Source organism: Molothrus aeneus, chromosome 26 (genome assembly GCF_037042795.1).
Source record: "Molothrus aeneus isolate 106 chromosome 26, BPBGC_Maene_1.0, whole genome shotgun sequence".
Classification (NCBI taxonomy): Eukaryota; Metazoa; Chordata; class Aves; order Passeriformes; family Icteridae; genus Molothrus; species Molothrus aeneus.
The window spans coordinates 4,107,635-4,130,805 of NC_089671.1; the positions used below are offsets into that span (position 1 = coordinate 4,107,635).

At 44.7% G+C, this 23,171-nt stretch overlaps 2 protein-coding genes and 1 long non-coding RNA gene across 3 annotated transcripts in view; 2 read left to right on the forward strand and 1 right to left on the reverse strand.

Annotated features, from left to right (window-relative positions):
- The window catches only part of ERN1 (endoplasmic reticulum to nucleus signaling 1), a 32,620-nt gene extending 22,437 nt beyond the window's left edge, over positions 1 to 10,183 (forward strand). The window contains exons 9-22 of the mRNA XM_066566088.1: positions 577 to 655; positions 1,355 to 1,517; positions 2,335 to 2,453; positions 2,779 to 2,970; positions 3,553 to 3,808; positions 4,490 to 4,580; positions 4,897 to 5,086; positions 5,563 to 5,662; positions 6,109 to 6,308; positions 6,517 to 6,664; positions 7,099 to 7,226; positions 7,784 to 7,907; positions 8,153 to 8,220; positions 8,431 to 10,183. Of these exons, the coding sequence (XP_066422185.1) occupies positions 577 to 655; positions 1,355 to 1,517; positions 2,335 to 2,453; positions 2,779 to 2,970; positions 3,553 to 3,808; positions 4,490 to 4,580; positions 4,897 to 5,086; positions 5,563 to 5,662; positions 6,109 to 6,308; positions 6,517 to 6,664; positions 7,099 to 7,226; positions 7,784 to 7,907; positions 8,153 to 8,220; positions 8,431 to 8,637 (2,065 nt within the window). The 3' untranslated portion in view covers positions 8,638 to 10,183. The remainder of the gene's footprint in view (positions 1 to 576; positions 656 to 1,354; positions 1,518 to 2,334; positions 2,454 to 2,778; positions 2,971 to 3,552; positions 3,809 to 4,489; positions 4,581 to 4,896; positions 5,087 to 5,562; positions 5,663 to 6,108; positions 6,309 to 6,516; positions 6,665 to 7,098; positions 7,227 to 7,783; positions 7,908 to 8,152; positions 8,221 to 8,430) is intronic.
- Positions 287 to 14,596, reverse strand: LOC136566788 (uncharacterized). Its single transcript, XR_010785075.1, has 4 exons — positions 13,337 to 14,596; positions 12,547 to 12,652; positions 8,772 to 8,871; positions 287 to 723 (listed from the first exon to the last, which is right to left on the reverse strand). It is a non-coding gene; the product is annotated as an uncharacterized lncRNA (long non-coding RNA).
- Positions 13,067 to 21,895, forward strand: LOC136566785 (sterile alpha motif domain-containing protein 9-like). The gene is made up of 3 exons (XM_066566087.1): positions 13,067 to 13,196; positions 13,654 to 13,698; positions 14,203 to 21,895. Exons 2-3 carry the CDS (start codon positions 13,695 to 13,697, stop codon positions 18,861 to 18,863), a joined length of 4,665 nt encoding a protein of 1,554 aa, XP_066422184.1. The 5' UTR covers positions 13,067 to 13,196; positions 13,654 to 13,694; the 3' UTR covers positions 18,864 to 21,895.
- Positions 21,896 to 23,171: the final 1,276 nt, after the last annotated feature.

Genomic DNA, 23,171 nt, shown 5'->3' on the forward strand with positions numbered 1-23,171 from the left:
GTCCATTCGACAGCTTTGTCATTAAACACAACAGTTAAGGCTTGTGCTACAGGTTGCAACATGGTGAAACGAATGCATAAAAGCATTTCTGGTTCTTCAGATGTTCTTTTATATAATATTTGATCTTTTAGTCTGTAAGGTCAGAGACCAAACAAAAAATCTTATAAACTTGGGAAGTGTATATTCCTAAGTTTTATCAGATGTTCTGTGTTGAATAGTTTCTCACAATGAGGAATTAAATTGGTTTTCCTAATGTGAAGCCTTTCACACTATAAAAATGGTGCACAGCATTTTGGCAAATGCCATTTATTGAAAAGTGCAGAAATAGGACATGAGTTATGTCAAATGAGTGATGGTGCTGTGAATAATGAACTGACAATGCTTTCATAATTAAAAAAAGCACTTCACAGTACAGCAGTACTTAAAATAATTTTACAGATCAAGGCTTTTCAAGATACAAATACTGATGATTTGGGAAGCTCCTGCGTTGGTTCTGCAGGGCTGTGCTGCCCAGGTTTTAGCTGAGATGTTAACACATCCATTTGCCTGCTGCTAACAGTGACTGTGTTTCTGCAGCCCAACCCTGTACGTAGGGAAATACTCCACGAGTTTGTACGCGTCGCCCTCCATGGTGCACGAGGGAGTCACTGTGGTGGTGAGTGGGGAGCTGCTGGGTGGGAAGTGTCTTTCTGAAATGAGTGCTTCCCTGGGCTGGGAAGAAAGCTGGAAATGGAATTGTGCATAAAATTATATTAAATCGAAAAAGAAAATAAAACACTGAAGACTGTACATCTACAGAAATTTGAGGAGTTTTAGATTTTTATCAACAAATGCATAGCAAATTAATTGTTTCCTGAAACAATTAAAAACCACAGAATACATGACCATACTTCCAGGATCATTTCCAATGCTGCAAAGCAATAAATGGAGCTCCCCAGGAACTGGGCCAGGCAGGCTCAGCAGGAGCAGACCTGAGGTTACTGCTATTGTTGGTGCTTTGTGGTTCAAGTTAAAATTGCTGGTTTGTTCATCAAAGTAACTCCCCACAGACAGCTCATAGTTCTGTTTTGCTCATTGTGGCTGCCAGGTAGGCAATACAGATCCTGCTTAACTGTAGGGGAAAACAAAAAAAGAGTAATCTCATCTCCCAGGCAGCATGTCCCTGAAAAGGTCCAATGTCCAAGGTTGTGGCAGCAGCTGCTGAGGGCGTAATGGCCGTGTTTACTCACAGTGACTTTGCTGCCAGTAATCTTTGCTTGCCCACCCATTTTGACCTCCAGATTTTAAATTTAGTTGCCTATTTAAATATTCTAAGGTCACAGTAACAGTAATTGTAACAGGGATCTCTCTGCAGCCCCGTGGCAGCGCCATTCCCTTGCTGGAGGGTCCAAAAACAGAAGGAGTCACCATTGAAGACAGCGGCGAGTGCGTGATCACGCCCAGCACCGATGTCAAGTTTTCGGGCAGGCTGAAGGAAAAGCACAAGCTCAACTACTGGAATGACTGGCTGCTGATAGGTGTGGGAGGCCCTGCCTGGCCATAATTACTGAATTCTAGGAATAGTGTCTAATTTATCTCCATTTACATATAAAATAATGTGTTATATATCCACCTGCATTCTGTTTTTCCCAAGGCTCCTCCTGCCTTATTCTGTGACAAGGTGAAATGCTCCATGTGTGGAAAGTGATTTATTGCTTATTTGCCCTCTCCCTCAGAGAGGAGTATAGTAATTTATCATTTACTGTAAATACTGTATTTGGGTCTGTTTGGATTTCTTATTGTGCATGTTGTTACCTTAATCCTCATCATATGGATCAGACAGTCATGTTTTCTCCATTTTGTAAATGGATTAAAACACAGAGGCTGAAGGTAATGTTTATTAATTGTCAGCCTGTCCTGTGTGTCCCAAGTCTCTGAATTTTGGAATTGAATTTTCAGTGCATTTATAATTTTGCTTCAAAAATGAGGAACTGTCTGAGGTTCAGTTTTAAGTGATGACTGGTGATAATTGAATGATGTATGTGACAGGAGCTCTGGGGCAGGGACAGTGTGCGACTTTCAGTTTTTTAAGGTGCCATCTTTCTCTTCCCATGATCCCTTTCCTTGCTAATAGCCTCTCTCCTGCATGTCAGGCAGTTCCCTGAAGCAGTTCATGTTCCCCTGCAGCTCTCAGTGGCCTCTGCCCTCCATTTTCCCTCTCCTTTCTCTTTCCTGCTCTATACATGAGCATCATGTTTTGTGATGTTCTCACTCTGCAGCAAAGTTGCTGCAATCAAGAATATCTTTCCTAAAAAAGGACAACTTTCTGTTTCAATACATGTGTTTTATTTAAAGGGCACCATGAAACACCATTGTCTGCCCCCACGAAGATCCTGGAGAAATTCCCAAGCAATTTACCAAAGAGGCCTGAAAATGTGATTCCAGCTGACTCTGAGAAAGCCACGATTGAAGAGGTTTGTGATGAGAATAATTCTCTTACTGCATGAGAGAAGAATATAAAGGAGTGGAAGTTGGGGAAGGATACAGGAGGAAAATGCATGGAATTACTTCACATTTTTTGTGTCAGATGCTCATGTACTTATCACATAGAATCACTGGTATGAGGAAGTGTCATTCCTTGTTTCAGAGTTAGGGCTTTCTGCTGCATTGTTTTCCCCACATGCAAACTTTGACTTTGGTAGGTTTAGAAATGTCTAAAAATGATGTAGCAGAAAGGCTGACTAGGAATGCCTCATTACTCACAGAGCTACTGAGCTAACAGAGCTTTCTTTGCCTCAGGTCATTGACATTGTTGAAGGTTCCTCAACAGAAGGGCCTCCAGCTGCTCCAAAGGAGATGGAGGAGACCCCTGCTCGGCCCATCCCGCGGCCAGAGGCTCCAGTGGACTCCATGCTGAAGGACATGGCCACGATCATCCTCAGCACTTTCCTGCTTGTGGGCTGGGTCGCTTTTATCATCACCTACCCAATGGTAATGCTGACCTGGCTTGATGTGCTTTTGAGTGTTGGGGGCATCAGGAATGTTGTAGAGCCCAGAAATGATACAGGAGTTAGTGACACACTCCAGGGATATTTCCCTCTTCACAGATGTGCACTGGGGAGCAAAGGCACGAGTTTGACTTAACAGGGATTTCTCTGGCCATATGTGCCAGCTCTAGAGAGGTTTTCTTTTCCATCCACCAGTTGTGGTTCTTGTAGGTATTACTCTTTTTGGATATGATCACAGCACTATTGGCTTTGCTCCTCTCTTCCTCACCTGAAACCACCATCAGGTTTTCCAAGTTTTGAATCAAAGCCTTTATCCTTCTGTGGTTTAAAGACTCCTGGTCAACCCAGAAACAACTTTTTGTAACCAAGCCATGTGATTTCTCATCTTGGCAATGGAAGTCCAGAATGAAATAGAAATTGTGAGTGAACGTTCCCCAGCCTGTGTGGTTGGCAGGGACAGGGCAGGAGAGTTTGGCTCCCACCTTTTAGGAGTAGCTCCCCAGAAGCTGTAGCGTTCCCTTGCGTGACCTGACTGCCAAATCTTCACTGAGGTCCTTTCTCACAGAGCGTGCACCAGCAGCAGCAGAGGCAGCATCAGCTGGAAGAGAAGATCCAGCTCTTGCAGCAGCAGAAGCTGCCCTTTGGTGCTCCCGGTGAGCTCCCGCCCGAGGCAGATTTCCTGGACACGTCGTACGGCCGGACAGAGAGCTCAGCTGCCAGCACCCCAAACCTGTCCCCCCGAGCTTCCAACCACTCTGCCTACTCCAACATCTCCACATCTGATGTTGGGAGCTGCCTCTCCACTGAGCAAGAAGAGGGAGGTAAAGTTGACTCAGTGTGGTTTATTGTGTTTCTATTCCCCACTCTGTGTGATGGTACAGTAGAACAGTTATTGATGATACTTCATAGCTCAGCAAGATGAAAAGAACCATTCAGGCTGGGCCCTGCACCTCAGCAGGATTGTTGCTTTACAGTAACAGCCAGCTGTGGCCTTGTGCTGCCCGGGGCAGTGTGTTCCTGTCACTTGCAGCCATTCCAGGGAGACACTCATTTAAATAAAAACACATATTAAGATGGTTAACTGGACTCAAGAAATGGGGATTAGGCAGCACAACCTTCCTGCCTGGTCTTCCTCTGCACGCATTGTCCCTTCAAAGGCTACTAAACCCACTTCCATTACTCTCAGCCAGTATTTCCTAAACGCAAGATCAACTTTTAGAAAGAGTTTGGCTGCTGAGAACCACTCATTTCTCAGAGCCATGAGCCATAAGGTGTGTGTAAATGTGTTTAGATTCTTGATGCTGGCTCATTGGGTCACCACAGACTATTTGCCTACTCAGAGTAAGTACCAACGTGGACATGTTCATTTCTTTTGATCATATGTGTGTTAAATTTGAACATGACCTAAAAGACTTTTACAGACTGGCCCCAAGGTCTGTGCAGTTGTAAAAGGCTGCCTTGCCCCATCCTAAACCAGTGCTTGTTTTTCTTTTCTTGTTCAGATGAAGAAGCAAACCGAGTGATTGTTGGCAAGATTTCCTTTAACCCTAAAGATGTATTGGGACATGGTGCTGAAGGGACAATTGTTTACAGGTAGAAAAGAATGTGTGCACTAAACAGACCAATGTTGTGTTTGAATTAGGTCCTTTTAATTTGTTTTTTTTATAAAAGCCCTCACATCTACTATGAACAGAAACTTTTTGCATGTGTCTGGAATATTTTCATGCATTTTCTTCACCAGCAAAAACTACTTTGCTTCCCTAAGAAGTGTTTACTGGCCAAATGTACCTGTTTCCAGCACAGGAATTGCTTTCATTGGCCTCTACAATGGCTTCTGTTGTCACATTTTCGGAACGTGCTGTGGCTCCAGAGTGTGAAGGGTTGTTGTGCCTTCCCTCCCTGGCTGCAGGGGCTCCTTTGACAACCGTGATGTGGCAGTGAAGAGGATTCTCCCCGAGTGCTTCAGCTTCGCAGACCGGGAGGTGCAGCTGCTGCGCGAGTCCGACGAGCACCCGAACGTGATCCGCTACTTCTGCACGGAGCGGGACCGGCAGTTCCAGTACATCGCCATCGAGCTCTGCGCTGCCACCCTGCAGGAGGTGACCCACGGGCCTGGGAGCATCCTCCCCCTGCAAGGCCTTCCCTTCCCTTGGGCTTCAGCTGCTGAAGTGCCATTTACTCCCACTGTCACCTCTGTGACAATTCCATGTTCCTAGAACAGGGGAGTTTCCAAACCTGTAGAAAGACATCCATAACCCTGGACTGATTTATGGAGAGAAGCTGTTGTGCTTTGATTTTTAACTTCTTGTGAAGGACTCCCTTCTAGTCATCCTCCCTCTCCTACCATGCAGACTTTGAAGACTGTTCTTCTTTCTGGAGCACAGTCCTATACAGAATTCTAGCTCTGAATGAGACTTTAGAGATCATCACCTTCAGCCAAAAAAAAGGTCTTTGCTGTGTCTTACCAGCTAGCACAATTTATCCATTTATCTCTTAGTGGGTGAAGTGCATGGATTTATTATTTATGCAGCTTCTAAGCAGTGCTGTGGCTGACTCTCCTGGTTCTCTGTTGCAGTATGTTGAGCAGAAGGTCTTCAGCCACCATGGCTTACAACCCATCACTCTCCTGCAGCAGACAACGTCTGGGCTGGCTTACCTGCACTCCCTGAATATTGGTAAGAACACCTCTCCTTTCAAGACTGGATGGAGAACTACATTTTCTTAGCTGTAAAATAAAGAGAAACTGATCTGGTACTGTTCATCTGGCCTATTGGAAGGTGACCCTGCCTATGGCAGCAGTGTTGGAATGAGATGATCCTTGAGGTCCCTTTGGACCCAAACCATTCTGTGGTTCTATGATTTGACACTGGCCTTGTCCCTGCAACATTCTGCAGCCCTGAAGTACTAAAGCAAGTCCTTACTCTTGGTGCAGGGTGCTGAAGTTTTTAGATAGGAGTTGTAGGAAACATGGTGGAATAAAAAAAATGAAATTACCAATGAAAATCATTTGAAGTTATGACTTTGGTTTCATCAATGGTGGTTCAGCCTTATGAAAGGTCCACTTAAAAATTTACAAAGATTGTTGGGACTGCCTGAGTGGACAAGTGGGTGTTTGTAACAGTCCACAGGGACCTGAAGCCCCACAACATCCTCATCTCGATGCCCAACGCTCACGGGAAAGTCAAGGCCATGATTTCAGACTTTGGGCTGTGCAAGAAGCTGGCAGTGGGCAGGCACAGCTTCAGCCGCCGCTCGGGCGTGCCCGGCACTGAGGGCTGGATCGCCCCAGAGATGCTGAGTGAAGACTGCAAAGAGAACCCTGTAAGTGCTCACCCTTCCCAGGCTGCCCAGGACCAGGCCAGACCCTAAAATAGGCAGCACCTGGTGCCTGGGCCCCCAGGCTGCCTTGCAGCTCAAATCTGCGAGTCAGAAAATTTCCTTCTGCTCTCAGATGCAAAATAATCATCTGTGAGAATCAGAGCTTTCAGGGGCAAAGATGTCAGTGCTAGTGAAGGCTGTTTCTTTGCAGACATACACTGTGGACATCTTTTCAGCTGGCTGTGTCTTCTATTACGTGGTGTCTGAAGGTGGCCATCCCTTTGGCAAGTCCCTGCAGCGGCAAGCCAACATCCTGCTGGGAGCATACAGCCTGCAGGCTCTGGAGGCAGGGAGGCACGGTAAGGACTGCACTGCAGGGATCACTGAGGGCCCAGGCTGCTAAACACCAGCACCAGTGACAGGACCAAGGCCCACAGTGACCCTGGTAGCTGTACTCCTCAGATCCTCCTGAAGTAAAGGGCCTACAGTTCTTGGAGTTAGTGCCCCAGGGCAACTCTGTAGTCTTGACTGTGAAGTTATTTCCTGTATTTAAAGAAAGAGAGAGCTGAACTTTGATATTCTTAGTCTTCAATAGTCTTTCTGTTGATTGCCCAGCACATCTGTGAGGGCAGCACTTGGACTAGCAGGACAGGAGGAAGTAGAGACCATAATGAATTTCTGAAGTACTAATTTCTGAAGTAATAAAAAATATTATAAAATTACAAAGTTTTACATTTTACTACAGCCTAAGAACGTAGAGAAAGTAAAACTAAAGAAGTAAATTTCCTTGCAGAAGACGTTGTCGCTCGTGATTTAATAGAGCAGATGATAAACATGGACCCCCAGAAACGGCCATCTGCCAGCTGTGTGCTCAAACACCCCTTCTTTTGGAGTCTAGAAAAACAGCTCCAGTTCTTTCAGGTTTGTGATGGCCTTTTCTCTCCTCTCGGTTCTCAGGGCTTTTTCTGGTCTTGAATTCAGTCTCTCTTTTGTGCCTGAGGTCACAGAATCCACAGCCTTACTGAGAGGAGCGAGGCAGCCCAGTTGTAAAACAGGGTGGAGCTCCTAAGCAATTGGCTTGGTCTTACAGCAGATCTGTCAGAGGGGGCCAGAGCTGATGGTACCAAGGTCACTTGGTGGGAGAAGCAGCACCCACAGCTGCAGTACCCACAGAGAACATGGCCAAGAGGGTTTTCAAGGACAGGAGTGACCAAGCACTGAATCCTGATGTGGGGTGGGAAATGGCTGAGGGCTTGAGATCCTTTCCAGCCTTATCTTCTCCTCTGTGCTAAAAGAGCTTTGGAAGAGGGTGAAACAAATAATCTCAGAAACTTCTGTATCCTATTCCCAAGTGCTGTCATGGAATGGAATTTTAACTTCACTGCCAGGACAGGCTGTAATGGGCCAGAAGCAGCAATTTGAAAATACTGGGAAAAACTTGGAAATAAAACTAGAAATAATCTGAATGTCTCTTCCAGGATGTTAGTGACCGGATAGAGAAAGAATCTTTAGACAGTCCAATAGTCAAGCAGTTAGAAAGAGGTGGAAGAGAAGTGGTGAAAATGGACTGGAGAGAGCACATCACTGTTCCTCTTCAGACAGGTAAGGGACAGCACTTTGACAGAGTGGGAATTACCTGCTGTTCCCAGTTTGCTGGGACAGGAAAGTAAGGCTAACACTGTCTCAGTTTTGGTACATCACTGTTACTTGCCTGAGTAAAGTGTTTCTTTAGGTGGAAGTACGTGTTTATGTACTGAAACATACCTACAAGGATCTGTGGCTGCAGACATACACCCCAGCACCTAAAACTGCATCACAACACACAAAACAATTTGTTTCTCTTGCAGATCTTCGAAAATTCAGATCCTATAAAGGTGGCTCCGTCCGGGACCTTCTGAGGGCAATGAGAAATAAGGTAAAGGAGTCTTTTCCTCGTGCACTCTGGCTTCCTGCCTCTGGCTGCTGTTGTTGCCAGCCTGTATCAGACCCTGATTTAGGTACTGAGCTCCTTTGCAAGAGTCCAGTAGGAGGTTACTGTGTCCAGGAACGCCAGCAGCTCTGTTTACAAGAGGCTTCTGAAAGAACCTTCTGACTGAGCTTTTCCCTCTTCTGTTTTGCTCCACAGAAGCACCACTACAGGGAACTGCCTCCCGAAGTGCAGGAGACCCTGGGCTCCATCCCAGATGAGTTTGTGTGTTACTTCACAGCTCGTTTCCCTCGCCTGCTCCTGCACACCTACCACGCTATGCACATCTGCTGCCAAGAAAGACTCTTCCAGCACTACTATGCTGAGGACTCTGCAGAGCTGAGCCTTACAGGAGACACGGTTTGAGAGGACAGGGATGGAGCTTTCTTCTCTGGGACCAACATTCCAAGCACAGGCCTACCCTTAGCAGGGAAAAGTGGGATCAAAGAGCTGAATTCTCTCTCTCTGAAGAAACCAAGCTTCCAAAAAGTGCCTTGTACCTGTGGCTGTGCTGGATCAGGAGATGGTGGAGCTCAGGGCACGAGTGGTGAAGCGATGAACCCTGGCATGGAGTTACTGACTCCAAGGCAGTTTTCAGGACTGTGGACATGAAGAGCAAAAGCTGGATTTAACCATCACCCAATATCCCTGTACTGTATGTGATTTTGTAACAGGTGTGTTTTACAACAACAACAAAAAAAAATCAAATTCAGTGATTGAAATCATATAATTACTCAGGACTGGGATGTGCAAAAGGAGCCCTTTGGTTGCAGCAAATTATCTGAATCTGCCATTGCACTGCTGCCACATTAGGCACACCCCAGTGATTGTAAAGGGAATCATTCATGATTATCCTAAAAATGGTATGAAAGTACCATTTCTGTTTTACCAGTACTACTCTGGAAAGTTAGTCCCTTATACTTGAGCAGAAACAGTTCTAAAAAATACGGACTTGAAACATCAATTCAAGGTTTTCCTACTCTGAAAATAAGTCTTGTTGTTTAATATGAAGCAGAACAGGTGCAGTATTTGCAGAACAGGTTGAACAATCCTTAACTCCCAGTATATGAGAACAGATCTGCTCAAGTACCTGCAGCAAACAGCAATGGCAGCTGGGAGCTGCCTGAGACTCATCAACTGCAAACGTCCCTCGAGGACTAAGAAAAGGCCCCAGCCACAGAGCCACAGGAGGCAAGATCTGCTCAGAGCAGTGAGATCAGGGCAGTGTTTAAGGGGTGCCACAGAGCTGTAGAACCCCATTTCCTGTGTGTGGGGGCTGGTAATTCCATCCATGGGAGCCTGTGTGGTTAAAGGTGCAGTATTTCTTTACACTGGCCCTGAAGCTGTGACAAAGTGTCATGTGTGCTAGGATGAAGAAATGCTGAATTCTAATATAACTGGGGTGTTCTTTTACAATATATTTATTTAATGTATTTATATTTATTTAATTTTTACTACAAAGTGGTATCAAATCCACATGGTACAAGTATGAAGCATGCCAAATCAGTCTTAATCAGTTTTGTGTTTATATTTAACCATCAGATAACAACTGGAAGTGGAAAGTGATACTGCATCTTTCAATGGAATTAATTAAAGGAGAAATTAGAAAGTGAGAATTTGTATGACTGTGCCATTGTGTCTTAAATAAATTATTGCTAGTAATACCCCATGTATGATGGGGTACATACAGCTATTTTTCTGGAGATACTTTACACGATGTTTTTTTCCTACTTTTACAATGTGTGAGAGCAATTGACCTAAGATGCCAAACTGTGCAGGTTACATGTTCTAAAGCTTGAAAAAATAATGGTAATTTTACCTAAAAAGATTCAAAGCCTATTTCATATTTTTATATTTCTCATGTAAAGGTCTTTTATAAATCTACTAAATAAAGACTCAGATTTAAACCCCACAGCTTTGAGTGCCATTGTGTGGCCAGGGAACCCAGCAGGGCTGGTGCTGGCAGAGCTGAGCAGGGAAGGGCCAAGGCCTGCAGCAGCCTGGTCCTGCCGCCCTCGGGCGGGCACACGTGCCTGGTTTTGAGCCTGCTCAAAGCATCTCCTGCCCTCTGACCCAACAGCGGCTGCAGGAGTTGTTCAGGTCGGGGGGAGCCTCCCTGAAGGCCCAAGAGCCTCCTTGGTTACTCTGACAGTCCCCAGGCACCAGCCCCCTCCAGCCTGGTGGCTGAGGCAGGTGCACGCACAGCTGAGATAAAATGGCAGCACTTTGTGCTGTTGTGTGGTGAAGAAATACGCCTAAATAAATTAGTTTTGGTGAAACTGAGCTGGTGACTGATGACGTGATTTACAGGAAACCAAAAGCCACTAGGACAGTTCTGCTGCAGCCCAGCCTTCCTGGGCCCCAGTGGCACAGAGGGCTGGGCCGAGGCGCCTCTCCCAACCTCTCCACTGCTTGGTGAGGGGGCCTGGAGTGAGTAGGTAGCTCATATAGAGGGCAGTGAGACGCATCTGAAAGTTTAAAATACAAAATAAAGAAATAATAAATTCCACACCCATCTTGACACCTGTTTTGGGTGGGGCTAAGGCTATTGGACTTGTATCAGCAGCACCAATCAGCAGCAGCACTGCTGTGAAGTGGGTGGATACTTGATAGCTCGAACCAGCAATATTTGTCTAAAGCAGTTTCCCCGTTTTTATTTCCTGAAGAATTTTCAAGAGACGCGCAGGAGCTGCAGAACACCCACAGTGCTCAGACTGCTGCCCGTGCCGAGCCTGGCGCCACAGGTCTTGGAGCTCCTTCCCTCCCTTCCTCCTTTGGAAACTTTTCCCTGCGGGCAGACCGCACTGGGGACACTCGGCTCTGCAAGGTAAGCTCTGCGTGCGCTGCGCCCCGCGGCTCATTCTCAGCAGGGCGGGTTGCTTTACTAGGACCTGGTTTAACGAAAAGTGAGCCTGTGCCTCCACTGCCCGCCCAGCTCGGTGCCCCCGGCCGCCCCACAGGGCTGGGAGCTGCTCGGTAGCACCCACGGGACTGTGCGAGAGCTCGGCGAGGCGGGAGCGGGGCGCAGACAGCTCTGCCCGCAGCCCCGCAGCTGCACCCCCTCCGTGCCCCCTGGAGCACAAACCCCGACTGCTCCTAGATCCAGGAGGGATCAGGGACCCGCAGGCCCCCTCCAGCCGTGCTGCCCCAGCCTTGCCCAGTTCTGCTCAGCCTCCCTTCCAGTTTCGATTCCCAGGCAAGGCTCTTCGTTCTGAAGCGCTTTCCTGACGTCACCGCGGGCTGGGGCAGAGACAAGGGCGGGACGGGATTCCATAGCACAAGCCCAGCCCTGGGCCGTGGCCAAAGGCACTGAAAGATCAGTATTTCAGGGACATTTTTAGCCGCCTTTCTCGGGGAAGGCTGCACCAAGTGTCTCTGACCATTTTCATAACCAGCCTGTTTACACTTACTCTGAGGGATGCCTTACACCTACAGCACATCAGGGCAGTCCCGTAACAGGCTCCCCTCTCAGAGCCTCCTGCTCACACCAGAGCTCCAGCCCTGTTTGGGCCTCAGCCGAGGCTTCCACAGGGCTGGCCGGCTGCAGAAAGGGTTAATGTGCACTCGTTGGCTTTCTCCAGCATACCCTGTTCTCCCGGAGCGGTATCTCCCCAAACCACCCCCTGCTGCTGAACCCACTTCCTGCCAAGGTTTTCTCCTTTCCCCAGTCACCACCATTACACCTACAGAAATTGTGGAGACCTCGACCAGCTGCACTGGTGGCTGCTCCTTTGACACTTGTTGAGAGCACTGTTTTAGCACCACGAGCTGCAGGGGTGGAGCTGGCTAAACCGGAGGGTTGAGTCTCCCCACTACAGTAAGAGAAGAAGCAGCAACACCACCACAGTGCACCTTTTACTGTGACCCCAGTGACCGGGCTGTGGATGGTTACTGCTGACTGTGAATGTCACACTGAGCAGGTGTATTTAACCTGTGATTAATGGGTATGATTCTTGCTAACGATATTGTAACTATATCAATATTTTAGAAAATAATTGTTATAAAATAAAAAGGAAAAGTATATGTGATTAGTATTACAAAGCAGATGGGTCCCTTTACACATGTTATATGTAAAAAACAGGATATAAGCTGTAGTCCTGAGATAAGCAAGATCCCAAAACATAATTGGCCTTGGGACGAACAAAGCTGGGACGATTCCCAAAGCAGAATTGGCCGTGGGATGAGCAAAGTTGGGGCGATTTCAGATATGGAATCTAAAGTAGTGGTTTTATCTATGAAATAATAAGGATTATTTGGAACATAATATTTACTTACATAACACAAAGCTTCTTGTGCATGTGCAGCCTGTAAGGTTATTCAGGGGACAGCGAGGGAGACAGCGAGCCTTCCTCCGAGAACACCACCAGAGCCAGGAGACCCCCTAACAACAAATGGAGCATGTGCTGTGCAGTATAGTGACATAGATTTCAATATTTGAAAATAGGACGAGATTTACAGGAAAATACTGATGAATATGTATTAGCATGCAGTAGATAAGTTGGGTTTGGATTCCTTTGTTTCATATGTGAGGCAGGGTGAGAAAGCCTCCCCCTACCTCAGTTGGTTTTGCTTATGCTTTATACAAACCTTAATCATACTTAATTAATCACTGTGAAATTTCTGTATATGCTTGATTATATTTAATATACTTGATTGTATTCATTTACATAAAATTGCTGGTCAGTTAAAATTGCTGCTAAATTAAATTTTGTTGTTTATTAAATGAGACATACAGAACTCCATTCATAACAAACCCATTCCTCCTGCAGTACAGAACAGGCTGTCCGTACTGCCACCCATCTCTGAACCCCTGGAATGGAGGCTGGGCACAGGAAGGATGTCATGACACAGGGGAGGACACCCCACTGAACAGAAAACCTTCTGCTGGGCTGGACAGTGAGTCAAACTGCTTCTTGGAAATTTTGGTAAGCAGCAAAACAGATATGGGAAAAGAGAAGAAGCAGGGGAGAGTGTACCCATGAAAAAAGAGCAGGGGAAAAAACAAGTGTGAAGGAACTAAAGGCAGGGAAAGTGAGAAAAAGCAATAAAAAGTAAAAGACAGAACCTGGGGAATACAGTGGTGAGGCGCCTCCTTTTCTCCAGTTTGTAACAGAAGGAACTGTTGCGCTCAGCTGTCAGCACAAACCTCTACAGCAACCCCTTACTTCTTTCACATCCACGTGTGTGTCAGAGGCAGGAGCAGCTGCCTTCACACAGGCACACAGCAGCAGCACAGCTGGCAAGAACAGGCCTTTAGAGGTACAGAAATGACCATGGACAAAAAGGTGGGGAGGAAGTTGGGAAAATAGAACACCAATGTCAGCTTGAACTATCACAGGAATGTGAACTGTAAATCTGAAGACTTACTTTTCCCCCTTCTAGGGTTTTGTTCATTAACAGCAGGATTTCCTTCACCAAAGACAATGGGTATGTATTGTTTTCAGAAAATTTCTACTTTGTATGTAGCAATTTGCTTTTTCATATCTGCATTTGAAGGATTTCTCTCTAGTGGGGAACTAGTTAGTACTCCTATCATCTTAGGGTTTGTATTGATGCTATCTATCTTTATTTAGGATAAAATAATCAGACTCAAGTGGTAAATGATCTACCCAAACCTGTCCAGTTTAGGGAATCCCGCCCTGTCAATTCCCATAAACCTTATTATTCCCCACAAAAAACATTTTGGGTTATTTCCTTGACACCCTTTGAGGATCATTTCCAAGTCTTCTTCCTAGTTTCCTGCTTTGCTGATTTATTAGTCTTGCACCATTCAGAACTGCTTCTGATTAAGTTTATGGATACTTTATCATCAGAAGTGACATATTTAAGACCTGCTCTCTCACTGTGACTGGTAGAAAGAAAAAGATCTAACATTCAGTGTGGCCAAACAAACATTAGTTTGTATTAGTAATACATGATTTTAATGTCTAGATTACAAAACGTTACCTGTGAGAGAATGGGTCGAGAACCACGTCAAATGCTGGCTGGAATCTACTGGAATCAAGAAGGAGTATGTAGATAAACTACATGCAGAAGAAGTGACAGGTCCAGCACTAATGGAACTGGATGAGTCTTTCCTCAAAGACATAGGAATGAAGAAAGGCCAAATCCAGATCTTAATCCACAAGAGAAATGAACTTCTGCAGCTCCAGGACAATGCACAGCAAGCTGAGGACTCCAGCAGCAAAACATCCGACAGAAGGGAGGCACAAACAGGCCCAGCCAGAGCCAGCAACGCCCCTGCTCAGGGCACGGCGAGTGGAGGCAGCTCTGGTGCTGTGGGTACCACCAGCAGCGAGAGCACAGCTCCTACTTCTGGCAAGAAGCCAAAAAGAAGCAAAAAATCCCAGCTTCCAAGTGCTGATGAAGTTTTAGAGGTGAGAAACTGTCGGCCATTTAGAAGTCAGGATACCGATTTCAAGTATGTGAAGGACACAGTTCTTGCTCCAGAATCAGGAGTCTGTGATTTAATCATTCCTTGCCACGAATACAAATCCTGTGATACTGCTGCAGAGCTGAACAAACATCAGCTGCAATCAAAATTTGCCTCTGAAGTGATAAGATTTGCTTCAGCCTGCATGAACATTCGAACAAATGGCACCATCCATTTTGGTGTCATGGACAGTGTTGAGGACAAGGGCTGGAAACACGGACAGGTCGTTGGCATAAAGGTCAAAAACCGAGAAGACTTTGTTGATGCACTGGATTATATAGAAAAGTGCTTTTGCAATAATTTAGAAGAAATCGCAAGGAAATGTATTCACCCACCTGTGTTTGTTGAAGTGATTTCAAAAGACTCTCAAGAACAAAGATTTGTAGTGGAGGTTGACATTGAACCAACATTCAGCTTGGTAAAGAGCAATTGTTTTGAAGTTTGTTTGCCAAAATACAATGAAAGCAGTCAGAAGGTGATCCTGACCAAAGAACCAGCTCTCTACCAGCGACTGGGAGCGAAGTCCGAGCCTGTGCAGCGCAGCAAACTCACTGCTTTCATTCAAGCTATACCTGACAGGGATGCTCAAAGACAAAGAGCTGAGCTCTCCAGCACACAAGTACCTACAGAAATACCTCAAGATTTAGGAAGAAAGTTATCAATTCTATTAAATGATGGCAAAACCTACATGGATGATTCTCTACGGTACATCCTTGTCACAAACAGATGTGAACAGGATAATTTGAACTACATCAACTTTTTAATGCACTTGAACATTTTCTGTGTCTTTGACTTTGATGAACATTCTAATGTGTCAGGGCTGTACAGCAAATACAAAGAGCACCATGAAACAAGTTCTTATTTCTTAGAGGATTTTTTCAAAGAAATGAAGACTGATAATTCTCCCTCTCAGAAGCTATTTGATCAGACCAGCTGGATATTCTGCAATGGGCGCAGCGACTTCCTTGGAGATGAGAAAGCTTGTGATGAAAATACATGGATTAGAACAAAAAAAAAACACCTAAAGAAAGTAATTAATTGTATCTGTGAGGAAATTCTGCCACAGCGCTCTTTCATTGTGCTTTTTCTATTGCTGTCACCAGTGCAGAAACCACTTGTGGACACTTTTCAGGAATTCTATACAGAGATGAATGGCATGGAGTACATCATCTGCATTGCAGAGTCCAGAGACAATTACAGGAAGTGGGCTAATCTAGCTCAGGAATCCTGCAGCATTGAGACCCTGGAACAATGCAGTATTGTGGGTATGAAGCTCAGTCACGTAGATGCCACCATCCAATCAATGCTGCCTTCTCCAGCCCAACCCAGACACCTGCCAGCTTCCACTGGAGGCGTGTGTACACTTCCCTTGCGGGAAGAAGAGAAACTGTGTTCCCTAGAAATCCTTTGTGCTGACCAATGTGATGATATCAAATTAAATCTTTGGACTGAAAAACAAAAACAAGAAATAGAACAAGATTTTTACCGCGGGAGAAAAATCATGTGGGAAAACTTGTGGCTTGCTGATAATAAACTCTGTGGGGACATCATTGAACGTGAAGCCTGTGCAGAGGCAAGCAAACTGCTGGATGGTATTTTACGAGGAGGTGGACACAACTATCCTGTGGCTAAACTAAAGATATTTCACCATCCTGGAAGTGGTGGAAGCACAATAGCACGGCAGGTTCTATGGAAAAGCAGAAAGCGTTTTAGATGTGCTGTTATCAAGACCTCCTATCCACCCTCAACTGTTTGTAATCATGTGCTCACCCTCAGAGATTATGAAGAAAAGGAAATCACTCACTGTTTTCCGGTGCTGCTCCTGATCGAAGATTACGATGACGAGTACTTTGATGAACTACAGAGTGAGTTAATGGAGGCTGTAGCAGCCAGAAAAATGAATTCCTCCAGGCCTTACTTCATCCTCATATGCTGTAGACGATACAATGACCCTGAAAGGCTTTGCAAGGCTTCACCACTGGACACAGTTGCTGTCACTCACAAACTGACAGAGTCAGAGAAAAATCTGTTTAACACCAAACTTGGGAAACTGCAGGAAGAATATCCTGAGCCAGAATTTATACTTACGTTTGTGCTGATGTGTAAGGAGTTCAATAAAACATATGTGTCAGACATGGTAGAGCACATCCTGCAAGGCATCGACCCTTCCTCTCGTGACACCTGTTTGATGCGTTACATTGCTCTGCTCAACTGCTATGTACCAAATTCATACCTTTCACTGTCACACTGTGAGGCTTTTCTGGGCCTGGGGGCATATACAGAGAGTAAAGCAAGAGCATACGATTTCAAATATCACTTGAGTGAACAAGCAAGAATGATTTTTATTGAGCTAAAGGAAAGCACCACTTGTATTTCAACTATTCGGATAATCCACTGCCTGGTGGCAAAAGAAATTCTGCATCAGCTTTCAGGGAATCAATCACTAAGTCAACTTGCAACAAATCTTCTTCAGGAAAGGATGCTCTTTGAAAACAGATTTGGACAAAAAGAATTTATAAAGTTTATCAGACATCTATTTATTCGACGTGATAAAAGAAGCAGGGGTGACAATACTGATACTCTCTTCTCCCCATTCATTGAACAAGTCTGTGAAGCTGAAGACTGTGAAAAAGCCATTGCTGTTTTAAAAGCTGCATATGAACTCCTTGGAAAAGATCCTTTTTTTGCCCAGCAGCTTGCCAGACTAAATTACAGCAATGAAAAATTTGAAGATGCTGAATACTGGGCAAAGGTTGCAAAATCACATTTGCCAACTGATTCTTTTATTTTGGATACAGAAGGTCAAGTCTACAGGAGATGGTTTGGTTTCGCTGTGGATAAAATGACAGAGGAAGATACTCCTGAAAGGATCACTGAGAAGATATTGCTTGCTCTTGAAGCTATGAAATGCTTCAGGGCTGCACAACAGGCAGCAAAGGAAGAACGTGAAAGTATGAACAACGCTGGCTATTTTGGAGAAGTAGAAGTAGGTTGTCGCCTTCTTCGATTTTTGTCCACACTGCCTGTATTCCACAGAAATCTAGAGGGGGAACATACTGAGCTTGTGAAATATCTCACCACAGATTACATTCCTGAAGACATAAAAAGACCATGGGGAAGGCTTCATTCCCGCTTGAAAGGCTTGCGCCAGAACCTGTACAATGCTCTGGAATGGATTTCAGAAGAACTAAGTTACTTCCAAACAGATAAAAACCAAGAGAAGGATGATGAAAATGATGATAAGGAAGAACAAATCCATAATCCCAGAAAATGGCTGAGGAAGCAAGCAGCTGTATACGCTAAATTTTTCATCTCAGCATCACTTATAGATGACAGCAGCAATGGTCCTGACACTCAGCTCATGAGACAGATGAGTATTTATGGGAGTGGTGGAGGAAATGTCACCAATATCCTGTCTTTCTTAACAGATAAGAAAGAGAACAGGTCAGCTGAAAAGCTAGAAAAGATCCTTAGTTTCTATCCAGAAAACCCGCCGAGGAACAGGTTGGAGGACAATGATTTGATCAATTTTATTTTGTGCCACATCACATTAGCCTGCTTAGCACCAGGATCAGCCAAACTCCTTCCACTGCCACCTCTTCGTGAGCTCAGTCTAAGATTCTTCAGAGGAAAGAGACAATTTCCAGCAAGTGCCTATTTTTTGCTCACCTTGCTGTACTGGCCAGATGAGGCATTAGACAAAGAGCCTAATCCCGTTAACGATGAAATTTTAACTTCAGCCCTTCAAACCCTGAAACGTTTATATGACATCAAAAGGAAAGATGTTCCTACCAGAAAGAAAAGAATCTACACCCATTTTTTTCTGGGAAAGGGTTATGGCTTAAGTAAGATAGTGCACAAAACTAAAATTGACAAATTGATGGTGGGATCCTTAGATGAGAGGAGAACGAAGTGGCAGCATGGAACAGTATGGAATATTCCCAAAATTCGTGACAATCTCAAAAGAGTTTCTGGCTGGTCCAAGGACAGAAATTTATTTATACGAGGACACAAGAAGGAACTCCATGTCTTGCCACTCCATCATGAATCAGTGCCTGCTGGAAATGAAAATGTGACCTTTTATTTAGGCTTTTCATTTTATGGTCTTGTTGCTTTCGATGTTGCGGTTGAAAATGACCCAGCCATCAAAAGAACCTAAGGTATGTAGTACAGTACCGTATGCACTGTGCTCTTAGAGGGTACAGCACAGGAAGGGTCCAGTCTCACATTTAAAACTAAAAGTGGACTGTTCCTGGGTAACTACCAGGCAACATCAGAATTAACAACTATAATAGTGACCAAATAACTCAAAAAAATTTAAACTATGAGTAGAGTGAACTTTGAGCCAAGCCTTTGAGTGTTTTGGAGTTACAGAAAGCAAGATTTCAAACCAAAGACAACAATTGATCTGGTTCTTCTTACCCCACAGACTAGGATTTTAAGTTAATTTCTGCGTAGTCTTGATCAGTAAAAGAATTTGTCCAGTGTTCTTGTCATCTTATTGCAAAAGTTCCATACCTTCTTGGTGATTTCTCATGGGCAGCTCCTTGCAGCACTGACTCCTTCACATTACAGCCAACAAACTCCAGGTCTCTTCTCAACCAGCTCACCCACTCTCTTGTAGCACTCTTCTTATTGGACACAGCTGTGGCCTATTAAGGGCAGGCCTGTTCCTAATCTTTGGTGATTAGTACAGCTGCAACTCCTCAGGGGTGAGGTTACTTTCTGCACTATTTTCTTACATTCTATCCCTCCACAATTCCCCCTTTTCTTTTAATTACAAAGTTGCAGCATCTCTAGAAAGATATGTTTGAGTAAATTGATATTATAACATATTCATGTCTCACTTAGGACTAACAGTATACAAATGCTCAGGCAACACATCACAGCAAGAACATACATTTCTAAGTTCTCTATTTAGTTTTGCTTTTCACAGTCTAGAACATCAACCTAAGGCTTTTCATAAACTAATGTTGTGCTTACTATCTTTTGTAGGTCCCTTTGCAAAAGACAGTAAACCCAGTACAAACATCTTTTGTGTAATCTCTATTTAACTTCAGATTGTGTCTGTGCACTGACCTTGATTCAGTACTCAAACTTACATTGCATATAATCAGAAACTCTTATACATACACTTCTAGAATATTGACAATATCAATAGCTGTACAATTTTATAAGGCAACTCACAAGAATAAGTTAAAGGCTATATATTGGGCGAGTAACAAATCAACAGTTACATAATTTTATCAATAGCTATATGACTTGAACAACATTGATCCAGTATCTGTCGAGTGTACTTATGCTTATGGAATATAAACTTTCACACTTATGTCTAATCAAAGATAAATGGCTGCAATTAAAAAACAAAATGCACGTTTCATCAGCAAACAAATATACCATACTGAATGATAAAGCTACTCTGTCCCCAGCTCCTACTGCTGTTTTAAAAATTCTCTTCTTCTTTTTACAGTTTTTTGTTGTATTAGTTGGTCACTGGAAGCCTCTCCGCCCTGCTCTGTTTTTCATGTAGATGAAACAATCTGTTCTTCACTAGATACGCTATTTCTCATTGTGTCCCCAGCGGCTCACCTGTACTCCATGTGTCAAAATCTGTCAGGTCTGGACCAGGCAGCATCCCCTGCTGCTCTCAGTGCTACACTGGGCTCCATCTCACCGTACAGCCCAATCCCGAATCACATTGGGTTACTGTGGAGGTGGCCACTATACAGTTTAGAAGGCTTCTTTTACATGTTGTCTGGGCAGCTCTGACTCTGCCTCTCAGAGCTTCATGTTGCTTTTGTTCCAGTGCTCATGTAGCAGCAACTTAGCAAGCCTGCCCCTGTACTCCTCAGGGGCCGTGCTAGTGCTGAGGCACCGGCTGCTGCTGTGGCCATGCCATTTGCCACTTCTATGATGCCACTCCTGTGTCCTGCTGCACACACTGCCAATCAGGGGGAACTGGGCACCATCCTGGGTCCCCTCTGGACTGCGGCCATACCTTGGCAGGGGGCACGGGGCTTGCTCCAATGCACCAAATAAGCAAAGTGTGTAGTGTCCCCTCCTCATATCCAGCACTCTTCTCCTTGGGGGTGGCGTCTCATACATTGTCCAGACTTCTAGGCTCCCAGGTCTGCCTGGCTATAACTCATCTGGATTTTTAGGATCTTGGGCTCTTGGTCTGCCTGCTCAGCTCCTAGGCTCCTGGTCTACTTGGCTCCACTATCTTACTGCTCCTAGGTCTGTGGTCATCCTCCTGAATCATCGTGGGATCACAGCACTTTAATATTAAAGTCCTTTTTCCCAAACCACCACAGGATCATGTCAGAATCACATCGGGGTCACCAATCGTCATCTTATTGCAAAAGTTCCATACCTTCTTGGTGATTTCTCATGGGCATCTCCTCACAGCACTAACCCCCTCTTCTACACAGTACAGCCAACAAACTCCAACTCACTCTTCAACCACTTCACCCACTCTCTTGTAGCACTCTTCTTATTGGACACAGCTGTGGCCTATTAAGGGCAGGCCTGTTCCTAGTCTTTGGTGGTTAGTACAGGTGCAACTCCTCAGGGGTGAGATTACCTTCTGCACTATTTTCTTACACTCCATCCCCTGACAGTGTAACTAAATTTTTCTTCCTGAATCAGCAACAGAAAAATGAACTCAGACCACATAGCATGTATGATATGTACCATGTATGAAATAACTACGAACTGCAAAGCCAGTGTCAGTATGGAAGCAATTTTCACGCTGACTTCACAATCAGACTGATAAAAAACAGGCCCCAAATTCTACAGAATCCTACATTGCTTCTCTGTGTAAATATTACCTTACTAGACATATCTATATCTGGGCTGGAGAGATATGTGAGCAGTCATGGGTGGCGTAAAAGATCAGTTGTAAGCACTGTTATGTGTTCATAGTCCAAACAATTCCTACACTTTGCATTATCAGCCAAGGAATGCCACAGAATACAGAAATGAAATTTCTCTAGAGCATACATCCATGATTTGAAAAATGCAGAGGAGGTTTTCAGTGCTATGTTTGCAACCATGATGCCACATTCAGCTTCTAATAACAAAAATGTGTGTTGAGTTTCACATTGTTTGATATACGATATCGTGACTAAAACTGCCCAAACCCCCTGTCATATAACTTGTTTTAATCAAATAAATATCTTTTATGAAGTACTACCATTTCTATGTGACCTTGATTACCCTACCTGAGGATGTATTTCCAACAGCAGCTAGGTATGATTTGCTTTTCCAACTGCAGCAAGGATCTGGGCAGAACCAAAAACTGTAGAATGAACTGCAAGCCATGGTGAATTCAGAAGGAAGATGGAAGATTATTGTCTAATCCAAGCCTTGACATTCTGGCCTCAGGAAGGAGAAACAACTGCCAGAAGGAAGAGAGCTGGAGGGGCAGAGAAATCCCCCTCTGCTCCCCAGCCCTGATGCAGGGGATGGGAGTACATTTGAGAAGGTAACTGGGCAAAGGCAGCTTCCCCAAGTCTAGCCTGGGGCATTAGGATGGCTTCAACCCAGAGCAGAAACCTGATATGTAAACTTACTGAAAAGCAAAGCACTGACTGCTCACCACATACACAACCTGCTCAAATACTGTGGCAGAAACACGGACTTTGTTTTTGAAAAGGAACTGTTACCACGATGAAAAATTACAGCCAGCTTGGCCAGGAGGGTCTGTCTTGTAATTTGCTTACTGCCTGCCCACACCCAACTCGATTCTGCAGACAGCAGTACTTTGCCCTGAAGCTCACACTACTGCACAAGCTTGAGCCTTTGAGGTATAAACAGGAGTCATGCTCCTCATATATGCCTACTTTTACCTTTTAAGAAATTGAAAGTTTAGATTTAAACTCTTCATTCCCCCAGGCCCACAGAAAACAACAACAACAACCGAAAAAAACCCAAAACCAAACCAAACAAACAAAAAAAACCCACAACCCCCCCCAAAAAAAAACCAAACAAAAAAAAAAAAACCCAAACAAAACCCCAACCAACAAAAAAAAAAAAAAAAAAGGAGCAAAACAAGTTTTAGAGAAAAAGTGTGAACTTACAGATTAACTCTTGTTGTCCCACACTGCAAGAACAACCAGCTGAGGCTCACAGTGCAACAAGCACAGACCCACCCTTTCTACTTCCTACTACCAGTCATGTTCACACTGGGAGGGCATTAACCTGCCAGGCAACACACAACTGGCTCTTGGTACAAAGCAGCTCCCAAATGCCTCTCAGATTTCCTGCAGCTGAAAGGGCCAGAGGACAAATATGCATTAGGAACTTCTGCACAGCAGCAGTGTTCCCTTGAAGGGTCCTCTACTGCACCTCCTTCTTGTCACACATAGCCAATGCAAAATGCCTTCAAATGGTCCATGCCACAGCATAAAGATATCTCTTTATCTTCCCTTTACCAGCTCTCAGAAACGAACCCATGGGTGAACAG